The 13,581-nt window shown below is 37.6% G+C and overlaps 2 protein-coding genes across 2 annotated transcripts in view; one reads left to right on the plus strand and one right to left on the minus strand.

The window, feature by feature from the left end:
• The window catches only part of SIX6 (SIX homeobox 6), a 133,878-nt gene that overhangs the window by 45,672 nt on the left and 74,625 nt on the right, over window positions 1-13,581 (minus strand). The gene's annotated exons all lie outside the window — the stretch shown is intronic.
• The window catches only part of C4H14orf39 (chromosome 4 C14orf39 homolog), a 49,140-nt gene that overhangs the window by 25,424 nt on the left and 10,135 nt on the right, over window positions 1-13,581 (plus strand). Inside the window, exons 8-14 of the mRNA XM_065594081.1 lie at window positions 730-801; window positions 3,690-3,829; window positions 4,340-4,419; window positions 7,335-7,420; window positions 7,531-7,595; window positions 9,392-9,462; window positions 13,080-13,243. Of these exons, the coding sequence (XP_065450153.1) occupies window positions 730-801; window positions 3,690-3,829; window positions 4,340-4,419; window positions 7,335-7,420; window positions 7,531-7,595; window positions 9,392-9,462; window positions 13,080-13,243 (678 nt within the window). The remainder of the gene's footprint in view (window positions 1-729; window positions 802-3,689; window positions 3,830-4,339; window positions 4,420-7,334; window positions 7,421-7,530; window positions 7,596-9,391; window positions 9,463-13,079; window positions 13,244-13,581) is intronic.

Consider the following 13,581-nt stretch of genomic DNA (forward strand, 5'->3'; position numbering starts at 1 on the left):
GTCTGCGGATAAGTGTGATGGGGCAAAGCCTGGAACCGTGTATAAAGTCTGGCAGCTCTGGGGCACTAGAATTTTCCCTCAGTCCGGTACAGAGAATGCGCTCAACTTCTCCACAGTGGCTTCACCAGCCCATTGGTGTAGTTTGACTTCTATATTTGGGGGGCAGCTCCTGTCAGGCAAACAGGGCCATGAGTGGCGCGGAGGGGCAAATTCTGTGCCTGCCTGAGGCTTGCAGTCTGGGGGGACAACACACCACCTGCCCCCCAAACTACACCCTTGGTTGTGGCTATGACTGCTGCACTTCTCATCCCAACACAAATGGATTTAATTATTTTAGTAAAAGCTGCAGAAAACTTGATTTTAAAAAGCTGAATCTGTCTGAAGATATCTAATTCAAATCTGTTAAGTGTTGGTCTTTGATTCACACCACCACTGCTTAGATTTATGTATACATCTTGCAGCTGTTGAATATTGCTGCAGTTATTATGAAATCAGAAGTAAGAGCCACATCATCTTTACTAGACAAAAAGAGTTGTAAATATTTGGTGCATAACTAACAATCTGGGTTTTATAGGCTTCCAAATGTCATCTGTGATCAGTTCATTTTTTGAGCCACTTAAGAAATCTAAACCCTAATTTAATTCTTAAAAACATGCATGATTGAAAGCTGTATAGACAGGATTAATGGCTTAGTAAATTAGTCAGTGATCATTTACAACTGAGCCTTAGTTTAATTTCAGCTGGTTTACAACTGACTGAAAATCATTGTCAGGGCCAGCCTGAGTTTATATTGGACCTTTGGTGAGTACTAAAACGGGGACTTAACACCATATACAAAATTGCAAAACTCTTATTTTAAGCTCCAACTATGTCTTAAGGACTTGGCCTGATCGTTGTGCACTAAATTGTCTTGCATTATGATCTCCTTGTAAAATTAATATGATATATTTTTAAAGCTTTTAAATTAGTGTTTATTAGACTAAAAATGGAAGCATTTATCATTTTACTATCCTTTAAATCTCTTCCAGAAATCCCCACTCATTGAAGTTTCTGTTTGTGTCCTCTCACAGACTTAGGATGTGTTCAGATGTTTGATTTCTGATGATTTGGACATGTATATCAGTTACATCTGCATGAATATGTTAGCATGCATCCCTGTCTCCTTTTTTCCCTCTTTTGTTGGTAAGACTTCAGAAATAAAGAGAAGCAAAAAAGGCTAACAGTAGTCAAGACTAAATAAGAACAAACTGAAACTCTTCAGGTGGGATTTCCAAAAAAACTTAAGATCCAGATCCTCCAAAGTATTTCTCTCATTCATTCAAGTGTGAATTAGGTACATAAATACCTTTGAGGACCTGGGCCTAAGTAAGTTAGGAGCACAGATTCCTTTGATTTTTCAAAGGGACTTGTGCTCCCAAGTGACTCAGTCTCTTTTGAAAAATCCCACCCTCCACTTATCAGTTATAGATAATGTGCTATTGCTCAGAAAGGCTGAAGTCTTAAAAAATGACACTGACATATGTAATGTTCATGCTCTAGGTTTTCCAAAAGTGTTTGAGAGACAAAGTGCACAATTGTTTCTCAGTTTGACTAGAGATTTTAATTCTCCCTTTGAGTATCTAAAATATTTGTTTCCCAAATAAGAGATTTTTGCCAAAGCTGTCTGGAAAGCCTATTCCAGGGACTGTGATTGTAATTCTTTCATCCTCTCTAGATCATGACTGATTAGATTTTATTTACTAATGGAAAAAGTTCATAATATGTTAGAGAATAAAAATATTCATAAGGGGCTTGTCTGTATTACGAAATTTAGAACATGACCTTGAAGAGTCAGTGCCAACTATGAAAGCACAGGCGCTGTAGGTAAGGACAAGTCATGTTCAGCATCATGTCAGTTAGTCATGGTTAAAAATACTCAGCACTACTTGTCTTTGTCTATGATGACTGCAAAGTCACCGTGAGCATTGTGTTAATGAGGCTCTTCAAGGTTGTGTTCTAACAATAAATATTGTAGTGAAGACAAGGCCATGTTCACCGATATCTCACAGCTTCATCAAGCTAGGATAAAGAAATTACTGCTGTGGACACAAGATTTTTATTTTGACTTTAGAGCCTCTACTTTTGCCGTTTGAAGTGCACCTTGGCAAAAAGCCAAAAGAATTATCTGTTTTGCAATTATGATCAAGATAAAGATTTCTTATCTACTCAGATGACTAATAACAATACAGCTGAAGTAGATACTGAAGACAAATTATCTTTTTTGTTCGTGCTGCAATTTTGAACATTTTGAGCTTCAGTCTGTAGTTTGATTTTTCTTTTAATGATTATCAATTAAGTCAGAGAGAAGGAAAGACCATATGATTCCTATGGATTTTTTCAATAGCATTTTTAAGGGGGAAAATATATAACCACCTTGTATATGTGTTAAGTTTAACTCCAAGCTGATTTGAAGGTCTTTATTCCTAAGACTTCATTTAAATATTTATCTTTGTCATCTTAAGAAATTATGACATGTGACTGAAGTCTTATTTCAGTAGCTCTGATGGAAAGATGTATTTTCCTGGAATGATAAATAATGTAAAAATACTTTATTACCATAGGGCCGGATTGTTAAAGGTATTTAGGCACCTAAAGATTTCAAAAGCACCTGGATGCCTACCTCCCACTGGCTTTTGAACATCCCACTAGGCACCCAATTGCATCTTTAGATATCTAAATTGCTTTAAAAATCTGGTCTGTAGTATCAGGTAGTTTTTGCTCAGAACCGCCATTATATCACAGCCTTGTCCAATTCAGTGCAGAATGAAGGCCTCAACAGGTGTCACCAAACAGCTAGTCCTGAACAAAATGCAACTAAGTAGTCCTAACAAATGCTCTCGGTTTATCTCCAACTTTATCCCTGGTTGCTTTTCAGCACTTGCCATGCATTGATTTCCTTGACATCTTAAAATGACACCATCAGCTTTAATATCACACTTCTTTTGGAAGATTTAGTATCCCCTATTGCTAGAAGTAATACCTATGATTACTATAACCGAAATATTCTTCTCTTTTTCTCCAGTTTGTTTATTTTGTGCATTAGACAGCACTTGATGTATGGTCATCTGTTTAGTTCATTATGCCTCAATCCAGCAAAGCAATAAGCATATGCATAACTTTAAGCCTGTGAGTAGTCCCATTGACTTCACTGGAATTATTCACTTGCTTAAAGTAAACACTTGCTTTCATGTGCTTAAATGCACTGATAGATCAAGGCCCTTTCCTCTTTTGTGTGTGTGTTGCTGTGTTATGTGGATCTTTCAGACAGCAACAGGGAAAGAGAAACTTTTTTTTAAATTAGGAAATTTTGATTTCAAAATTACAAAATAATGCAAAGGGGACTTGAGAGCAGGTACCTGAAAGTACTTTCATTTTTTTTCTTTTATAATGACAGACTTTCAAATTGACTGCATCCCTTTAGTTATGATCAACCCTTTGACACTTTCACCTTCTGCTATCTTCAAGACCTTTTTATGCTTGGTTTGCAAGCTTTAAGGAAAGTTTAAAATTTGATGGATTTCTGGGCTAAAAGGGTTTGGATCTTTCTTGAAGTATGGATCTTGGGAAGAAAACACCTTTGAAAACTCCACTTAGAATAGTCATGTTTTACTAAATTTCATTTTTAATTGTTGACTCCATTTTTAATTTAGGATGTTTGAAGAGATTGGAAATCTACAGTTATTAAATGGGAAACATCAACAGTATAAACCATTACATCTGCCTTGCATTCCTCAGAAATTAGTCCAATCTGTACAGACTTTTAGACTGTCTTCGCAAAGGACAGAAACAGGTGCAGTGTGTGTTTCTAATGATATTCTTTCTTTTATTTTTTTTGTGGGGGGCAGGGGTGTGTGGAATTTGGTTCAAAAAGTAATGAAAATATAGAAACCATAGTAACTTATCTAATCAACAGGCTTTACTATGGCACTTAATTCGGACTTTCAATGGGAGTTGGATGCCTTACTGCCCTTTGTGCTTTGAAAATCTCCCCCTACCTCTGATACCTGACTCTTCTCTGCCACAAAGGACGTGATAGTATTTTACTCATTTTAGGTAAATCCAGTACACTGTATTGAAATACTTGAAATTTTGCATTGGTGAAATTTTCCAAACATTAGTTTTTGCATACATTAGTTTACAGTAAATCACCTGGTACTTTCATACTGTGCGATATATTTCTCTCAGATCCATATTAAATGCCAAGTTGATTAGTTTTATTCACAAGTTCAATTTAATTAGGGCACACTGTTTAAATATAATACTGCTAACAATGTTAAGTAATGTTTATTGAATAATGCAGGTGAAGAAGAAAGAGACAATTCCATGGACCACTCAGGTATTGCTAGTATTTCCTTGAGCCAAGTGAAGAGTGAAACACAGGTATGCAGTTCTCCACTTGAGAAGGCCATGATGCCACAGAAGATGTTTTATTTCTTTAAATTAAAAGCACTTAAAATATTTCCAGTGCTACTGTATCTTAAAACTAGATAACACAGGGAGGTAGATGGCTTAGGATTTGGTAATAGGATAAAGAATCTTTCCCCCTTAGGTTGCTGTTTCAAATCAAACTCAAGTCACTAGTGACTGAATGCTTTTACTCTCTGATGGCCATTATGAAATGAGATTGGTGATCATACTAGGCATTCTACCATTGCCTTCTTTTCAAAATCCAGGTCTATAACTATGCCCCCATTCGTATATGGTATCCAAGTCTTTTAAATGACATCAGGAGATTCACTTGGGCATGTTTAGCAAGTTCTTGGCATCCTAAAACGGGCATGTTCTTGAATCACTGAACAATCATCAGTTGGCTACCCCAATAAAGAATTTAATAAAGAACTGACGCCTAGACGCATTAGACTCGCTGTGGCTGACAGCTCAGATTTGAAGATCAGACAGGGAAAATAAACCAGAGCCCTATATCTTAAAGGCATAGACAGAGCCTCTCCATACACTGGAACAACCTGTACTTACATTTTGTCTCTCCCTCCCATGCCCAGAAAAACAGCTTTTGTGATATATTGAAATGTACTACAGCTTAAAGCACATCCAGTAACTGATTTTTTATGGAACTAAATATTAAAATAAATAGCAATCAATAAAATGTACCTAGCATTCATATTTGTATTTAATTGTGAATATAGGCTTTCAATTTGGAAAGCTGCTTATTTTATGCTGCCCTTGAATGTCAAAGTGCTGCTGCAGAATTTAATATTAATAATACATAACTGCAACAGATAATACATTGAAGCAATTGTCAAAGGAAAAGGTAGACTTATGGGCAGCTAGGTGTGTGGTGAGGGTGGATTTTTGCATTTTGAGAAGAGTGAAAGAGGAGTAGCTTTCAGCACTAGAAAGGTGATGGGGGCTTTCTTTTCCTTCTTGCTTGTGGCAGTTTTCTTACCTGTAATTCTTCCTTCTAGGAGAAAGGAATATTCTCTGTCTCTCTAGAGAGAAGGGTATACAAGGCTCCTTTCCCTCTTCCTCTTATCAACCCCATCATTCTCTGTCCATATAGGGCAGTGGGAATTTCTATTGGCTTCTTTTTTTCAAGCCAGTCTATAATTCAGCCCTCAGATCCACCTACTTCCCATTGTGTCATCCCTTCAAGGACCATGCGAAGTATTATTCCAATATGGATTTCATATATGCCTTTACAGAAGAGTGAAAACAGCAAATGCTGAATAATGATTGTTTTTGTTTTCTGTCACTGGCAGCAAAGGTTTACACTGAAATCAGACTATATACACTATTGTAGCATTACGAAATCAGTACAGATTTTTTTTTATGTTCTATAAGTTTTCTCTTCATCAATTTTCTGTATTTAATGAGTTAAGTTCCATTCCCATTTCTCCAAACATTAAGATAATTGTTGGAATAACTGGAACGATATAGTTAAAATAGTTCTTTCCAGGGTACAGGTTAGTTCCAAATACATACAATACTAATTAAGGCCCTGTTTATGCAGAGGCTTAACATTAAGCATGTGAATAGGCCTATTGACAAAGTTGAGCAAATGTAAATGTTTTTGCATGATTGAAGTCTAAGAGGTCTTGGCTTAATTTAACACACCATAATAGAACAAAGGGGGCTAAGCAGAGAAAAAGTCCAGTTATTTAGTAGAAACACAGTATATTGGTACTTAATACAGGGTGTACTTTGGACTCACTGTTCACTTTGAGTCTAGTACATCAGTTTTGAAAATATCTCATAACTAAAATATTTCAGATAGTGAATCTAGAGATATGCTGAGCCACAAGACTATCTAACCCATGAGTAAATTAGGTGTATTTTGGCCCCACGCCATTTAGAATCCACTAAAGCACTTGATTCCAGAATTATGAAATACTTCTGAAAGATTTTAATGATCGGAATATGTAAAAGTCATACATCAGTTGCAGGATAATGCTTCACAGGGCAAAATATGTAGAGAAACAGGAAACGCACAAACTTAGCCATATTCTGCCATCTGTTACACCTGTACAACCTCACTGGTTTAAAAAGTGTTGCCCAGGAGTACCTGATCTTAGAATTTGGCCTATTAACTGTATTCTCTAAAATCCCAAACAAGTGAGATAAGTTAATGAGTGTCCTCTATTTGGTGCTCAGTTCATTTTGGTATGTGCTTTGCAAATAAAAAAAATCCTTTAAGCGCCTTATAAAGTACAGTGTTTCTGCTACGTAGGCATTTCATTAGGCTCTTAGTGCCACATTGTGCCATTAAGGCACAGACATGTGCTACACACAGCATGTAGGACCACCCCAGAGGGAACTCTGGTGGTCAGTATTAGTATTCTGCTTTCTGGAACTCCCCAACACACAGGAACTGCAGGCTCACTGTACCTCACTTTAGGAGTGTGCACATATCGGCCTTTAGAGATGGAGGCAGGTTATGGCCACACTCTCTCCATGGTTGTGAAGGAATAACTACCAAGAATGATTTGGGTTTGCTAACAAACAAATCAAATGTGGGCATGGAACATGATGCTGCCACAAATGGGGTTTTAAGAGGAAAATTATAGTATTACTTTAGGTACCAGGAAATATTCCCCTCTATACATCATTGATGAGGTCATATTGGCAAAAGGACATCATTTGGGAATCCATCCTATAGAAAAATGCTCATCTGGAGGTAATCCAAAGAAAAGCAGCAAAAACAACAAGATTTGGATGTTATGACCTATAAATAGAGGTTAAGAGGACGGAATTTGTACAGCCTAAGGAAAAGTCAAAATATCATTGCTGAAGTAACAATTTTGTAAATGCCTTTGTTTGAAATATTTCCTGTATTTTAGAAATGTAATGAGACTGCAGGGACTAACAATCCCAAAATTGCCAAAGTTCCATCCATAGCAAGCTTGCAAAACCAAATGCAGTTCAGGTAACTTTTTTTAGTAAACTAGTTTTCATTGCTGAAATTATAGATGAAGATGGATTTCATGGAAATAATCCACAGTCAGACAAACAGCAGCATTATTTCTGTTTTCTCAGATTGCTAGTTCCTCAGGAGCAAACAACTTGCAAGCAATGGTTTGAAAATGAAGCTACAGTAATAGGTAATGGGCTATTTGAGGTTTTTGGATGGAAAGTGCTATCAAAACGCAAGCTCCTCTATACCCGGATAAAACATATGACATAAAAAAAGATGAGAGGCCAAATTTTCATCCTGTAATAAATTGGGCTTCCATTTTTGCTTCTGCAATTTTGGTTACTTAGGCAATTTAAGTTTGTAGATGCAGTGAGGTACTGAGACATCCAAGTGACCTAGAAATTGTAGACACAAATTGGATGTATAAAAATGGAAGCCAGTGTTTGAAACAGTGGCCAGAATGGTGTAAGAAAATGGAAAGTAAAGGGTTGTAAGAAATTAAGTGATTTAGGAGTCACTAATTGTCTAAGTAAGATCTGATACATAACTTATAAAAAGAAGGGAAACCAACACAAAATAAGAGAATAAAAGACATAGAAGGGCAAAGAAGAATTGGGAGAATAGGCACAGTAACTGTAGTTTTCTTGGTAAATTGTAAGGGAATAAGAATGTATTTGTGGGATACATGCAGAACAGGTACAAAATTAGAACAGAAATACGAGAAGAGAACCAATAATTTTAAAATCACAAGTCTTTGAGTTTTGGTTTCAATTGGATTTCCATGGTATTGTCAGGTTAAATCATTGTCAGAAGTTGTAGTGCAGTTTGTATATGTGAAGATCCTACCTAGACCTCCCAGTATTGCAATGTGGGATCAGGGCCCACAATATGTGGGACATTGCAAGTCTCACATTGTAGGTTCTGAAATGTAGGACAAAAAATCTGATAACATTTCTCATTTCCCTCTAGCTTTTATCTTTCCCATCTTGTTTTTTCCCTCTCCCTGGAGATTCCTCTGTCACTCCTTGTATGGGTGTGCTGTTCATACTGCTTCCACATCAGCAGGTCTACTTCTGTTCTTGTGTCTGCTACTAACATTCTCAGAGAGCAGTAGCATCAGTCAGGAGGAACAGAGCAAACCTGGCATAATGATAGCAGCCTAAGCAGTGCTTCCATAATATTGGAATAAGTGGCAGAATGATGGGAAACTACTTGGAAAATGGCCACAAAGTGGGATTCCATTAAGATTACAGGACACTTGAAAAGCATCGTCATGGAATTTGAATTGGTTTGATCGTCCTTATCAAATACTTTGCAGAATCAGTAGGATGAATATACAAAGTCAGCAGCTTCAATACAAATGTTACCCAAACTAGTGTAAATGGTGGAGTCTCTAACTTGAAGTCTTTGGCTATGTCTACACTACAGATCATACAGCAGCACAGGTGTACTGCTGCAGCTGTGCTGCTGTAAGATCTCCTGTGTAGCTGCTCTATGCCGATGGGAGAGAGCTCTCCTGTTGGTATGATTAAACCACTGCCAATGAGTGGCAGTAGCTATGTCAATGGAAGAGCGTCTCCCGCCAACATAGCACTGTCCACACTGGTGCTTTTGTCGGTGAAACTTATGTCGGTCAGGGATGTGTTTTTTTCACACCCCTCACCAACAAAAGTTTTACTGACAAAAGTGCTAGAGTAGACATAGCCTTTAAATCATGATTTGAGGACTTCAGTAACTCAACCAGAGGTTAGGGGTCTATTCTAGGAGTGGGTGGGTTAAGTTCTGTGGCCTGCAATATGTAGATCATGGTGGTCCCTTCTGGCCTTAAAGTCTGCGAGTCTATGAATAGTAATGTAAAGTTAGTAGACATTTTCAGGTACCCTTTCCCCATATCAGGTTTAACATTTAGCTACAAGAACTATCTTTTTAAAATAAATGCTGTTTGTTATTTGTGATACAAACAATGCCAACTTCTTTGTATAGGAAACAAAGATGCTGAATGTGCAGATAAGGGAGCAGCAAGTAAGTCAAAGGATTCTACATATATATCTCAAGTAAGTTAAACATTTTTTTTGTTTAACTAGTTATTTTATTTAGAATAATGAGATTACTCTGCCTGAAATGAGACTACTGGCAAGAACAAGGAGAGCAGGATTTGGTCCTTGGTTTTTACAACCTTCAATATAATTATTTATCTGCATATTAAAGACTTTTTTTTTCAATGTTAAAATTCTATTTTCCTCCAATATCCAAGTCATCCCTAAAGATAGCTTAAGTTCACTACACATCTTCCAAGATGTGAAATTTTTTTAGTTAATATACTAATGATACTTGTAAAAAGTGGAGCTTTCTGTCAGGGCAAGAAAAATTTTGGATAGTGGTCAGATTGCTATGAAATACCATTCATTCTTTTGGCACAATTAGCTTGTTCGTGAATCTAGGACCTCAATAAAATGACTTACGTCTATAGTTTTATCAGAGAGGAGAAAACATGGTTACTATAATCTATGAGTGTCCCTGAGATTCTGTTCTGTGGCTGATTGGACAGAGGAGTTGTTGCTGTAGCAAGCAAGCTTTAATGTCTTCTTTTGTTTTGGATGATTAAAGATTAGTCCTCCTGGAAGCAATTTTTACTGAAAGCCATATCAGCTGGTAGTGAAAATTGTCCATTTTATATCTATAAGAGCTCTGAACCTTTCTGTTATCAAACCTTTCTTCAGGAGGCATGTGATATCTATGGGCTTTTTGTTGCACAATGAATTCCAGGTGGCTGAATAAAGAACTTTTATTAAGAAACCAGGGACTTTTCTTTTTTTAAAAAAAAAGTGTGTTTGGGCCAACATTAACTTGTGAAATTTACTGGTACATGTTCATGGATTTTGGTATTAATTAAAGTCACTAAATAATTGGAGTGTTACCCAGTATGAACCTATTTTGATTTATTATTAGTATTTGTATTATGGTAGAGATGTGCTACAGTCAGATTGCCATTGGACTAATAGTTTGGGAATTAATTGTATACAGAGCCTGGTTCAAATAAGGTGGTAGAATGAGGTACAAATTATATTTCCATACAACAGTTGATTTCTCTGCGCAATACAGGAAATTTACCTTGTGTAAGGACAGATGGTGATACTTCCACTTAAGCTTCCTTGTTTCTTTTGCTGCATGAAGGCCATTTAATTTCTACAGAGGGTAGATGTTGAAAGGATGCGCTGATTCATCACATACCTCAATCATCCTGCCTACATGCGCCTTCTTCAGCCAGCACTGGCCAAGTTTTGGGCTATACTGACTCCTATCGTCCCCCAGCTGAGTGGTGCTTGTGGCAGCTTTCAGCCACCACAACCTCTTCCCAGAGATTTTCCATCTTGGGGCCCCTGTATCTACACTGGCAGAAGCTCAGGTTGAAGCTATCCTATAAAATATTAAACATTTTTGTCATTTCTACTTCATTATGTACAGACATATCACAGTGGCACCTAGAGGCCAGTGCTTAATTTGTGCCAGAGCTTGCCAAGGCTGAGCCCTGGCACCTCTAGGTGTGGCAGATCATAGCCTGGTGCCTCTGGGCTTGCCACATCGGTTATGAGAGTAAAAAAAATTGCTTGAGCCCCAGCACTTATTTGCTTGAGCCCTGGCACCTAATTGCTTGAGCCCCTCTTTCATTGCTAAAAGCCCCAGCTGAGATCAGGCCCCATTTTCCAGCCATACCAGAAGAAAGACAGGAAGCAATGTATGTGGTTTAATTAGGTTGCAGCTTTATTCATTTAAAACATCTGGGCGTACCTGACAGTAATTTGTACAGTGCAGGTCATCATCATTTTCTTAATCATTGGCATATAATCCCCAACCTGGTCCACCGCCCTCCCTTTGTCTGAGGCAAAAAGGAGCTAAAAAAGAGGTGGGTCATCTTCCCACTGTACCAGACATAGGAGCTCCGAACCCAGGGTACTCAGATCTCTTAAGGGAGAATTCCCTTTAGATCCTCTTCCAGTCCCTTTTGTCCAATAACCATATCCTTTCCATAATGAGTATATGCCCTGGACCTCTGACATGAGTTTTACTTACTAAGTTGCGACATTATAACTTATCCCCTCAACCCCAGCCCACCGGGACCCAGAACTGCTGTGGGGAAGGCAAAAAAACCCCATTCCATCTCCTCCAATCACGAGGTGAGGGAAAAATCCTTCCCCACCTCCAGGAAAAACGGGTATCTAGCATAAGCACACAGCAGGTCCTGAGGAAACATGGTCCCTAGGCAGATTTTATGGGTGGGTGCTGCCAGCCTAATCCAGCTAAAAGAGGGCTTTTCCAGAGCTGCATGGGGTATAAATACCACCCCCATATACTCTTCCAGTCAGCAGATGCCCTGCCTGGTCCAGCCCTTTCCTGCTCCTCCCTGCTCTGTACAGGTAAACTTTCCTCCCTTTCTCCACTTCTGCTACTAGTTGGGTGGGGACCCTAATGGGACTGTGTTTATACCTTTTTATTTCATAGCCAACGTCCCATACAGTTATCACAGTAGAATTTTTGTAGTTGTTCTACTTGGCTCTGTCTTCCAAATATAGGATTCCATTTACTGAGGTTCATAGATTCCAAGGACAGAAGGGACCAAGTCTGACCTCCAGTATAACTCAGGTCATAGAACTTCCCCAAAATAATTCCTTTTGACTAGACACAGCATTTTTTTAAAAAAATCCAGTCTTGATTTAAAATTTGCCAGAAATGTAGACTCCACCATGATCGTTAGTAAATTGCTCCAATGCTTAGTTACCCTCACTGTTAAAAGTTGACACCTTATTTTCAGTCTGAATTTGTCTAGCGTCAACTTTCACCCATCAGATCTATGTTGTTCTATTAAAAGCTCTCATTTTGAGTGCTGCTCGTGGAGAAGGATCTCCTTTACAAAAATATCACCTGTGTCCTAGTTGAGATTTCCTGCTCAGAGTTCAAGTGTCCATTCTCATCTAACCTTTTCTTTGGGAAGAGAGAGTCTCAGGGAACTAAGATATGTTCTCATGGTGATGTCCCCTAATTCCACTGGAGAGTACTGAAAGGTTATCCCTTTCCACTGCTATTAAAAGCATTAAATCTAAATAGTTCCACTGTGAGAAATGTAGTGCTCTGTTACAGATGGGTAAGGCTGAGGTGGCTCTTCCATTCTAAATCCCTATTTTCAGTCTTTTTATAAGTTTCCCAAATTTCTTTTTGTGCTGCAATTTTTAATATATGGTCTCAATCCAGATGTGATTTTTTGGTAAACCACATAGTTTAATATGCAAAGGTAACTATAGTGTGCAGATGTAGTGATGTTGGTCCCAGGATATTAGAGATACCAGGTGGGTGAGGTAATATCTTTTATTGGACCAACTTCTGTTGGTGACAGGGACAAGCTTTCGAGTCCTGGGTAAACTTGAAAGCTTGCCTCTTTCATCAACAGAAGGTGGTCCAATAAAAAATAAAAGATATTACAATTTTAGCAGTTGATTAAATAGCTTATTAAATAGTTGATTAAATAGCTTATTTTTTATGAATATTAAACTTTTTACCTAAACAAAGGAGACAAAATACAGTCAATATATTTATTGCTAAAAGGACTACTGACATTTTGTAAAAGATGTAAATGCCATAAGCGTGCTTTTTATTATGTGACATTTCTTTTTAACAGAATGTACACACAGAGTGTTTTATTAAGTCAAGTGAGGATAATCCTGAAGCAGCAGAAGGAAGTACTGAACATTTTCTGAAAACCCCTGAGATGCCTTTATTTATAAGAACATCAGAATCTAATGGGAAGGAAGCCCAGTTCCCTAAAACTCCTCCATTTGAATTGTAGGATTTTAATTTTATTGATCTTTTATGAGCCATGTCATGTTGATGTGCATTTTATAAACATTTTGATTAATTTTGCTATGCAAAAACAATTTTTTCCTGCAAGACAGTGCTGAACAATGTTCAGGTTTTATTAAAATTATTATGATAGCAAATAGAATTTTGTTTCAGAGGGACATTCATACTGAAGCAGACTTGAAAGAGAACATTTATACGTTCAACAGTGTACTGGGCACTTATTCTTTGGGTTTTTTTTTCTTTATTTGAGGCATTAATGACTAAATAAGGGCCTTCTCCCCCAGAATCTAGCTTCTTATTCTCCATGATACTGAAATGAA

Source organism: Chrysemys picta, chromosome 4 (assembly GCF_011386835.1).
Source record: "Chrysemys picta bellii isolate R12L10 chromosome 4, ASM1138683v2, whole genome shotgun sequence".
In the NCBI taxonomy this organism is placed as follows: Eukaryota; Metazoa; Chordata; order Testudines; family Emydidae; genus Chrysemys; species Chrysemys picta.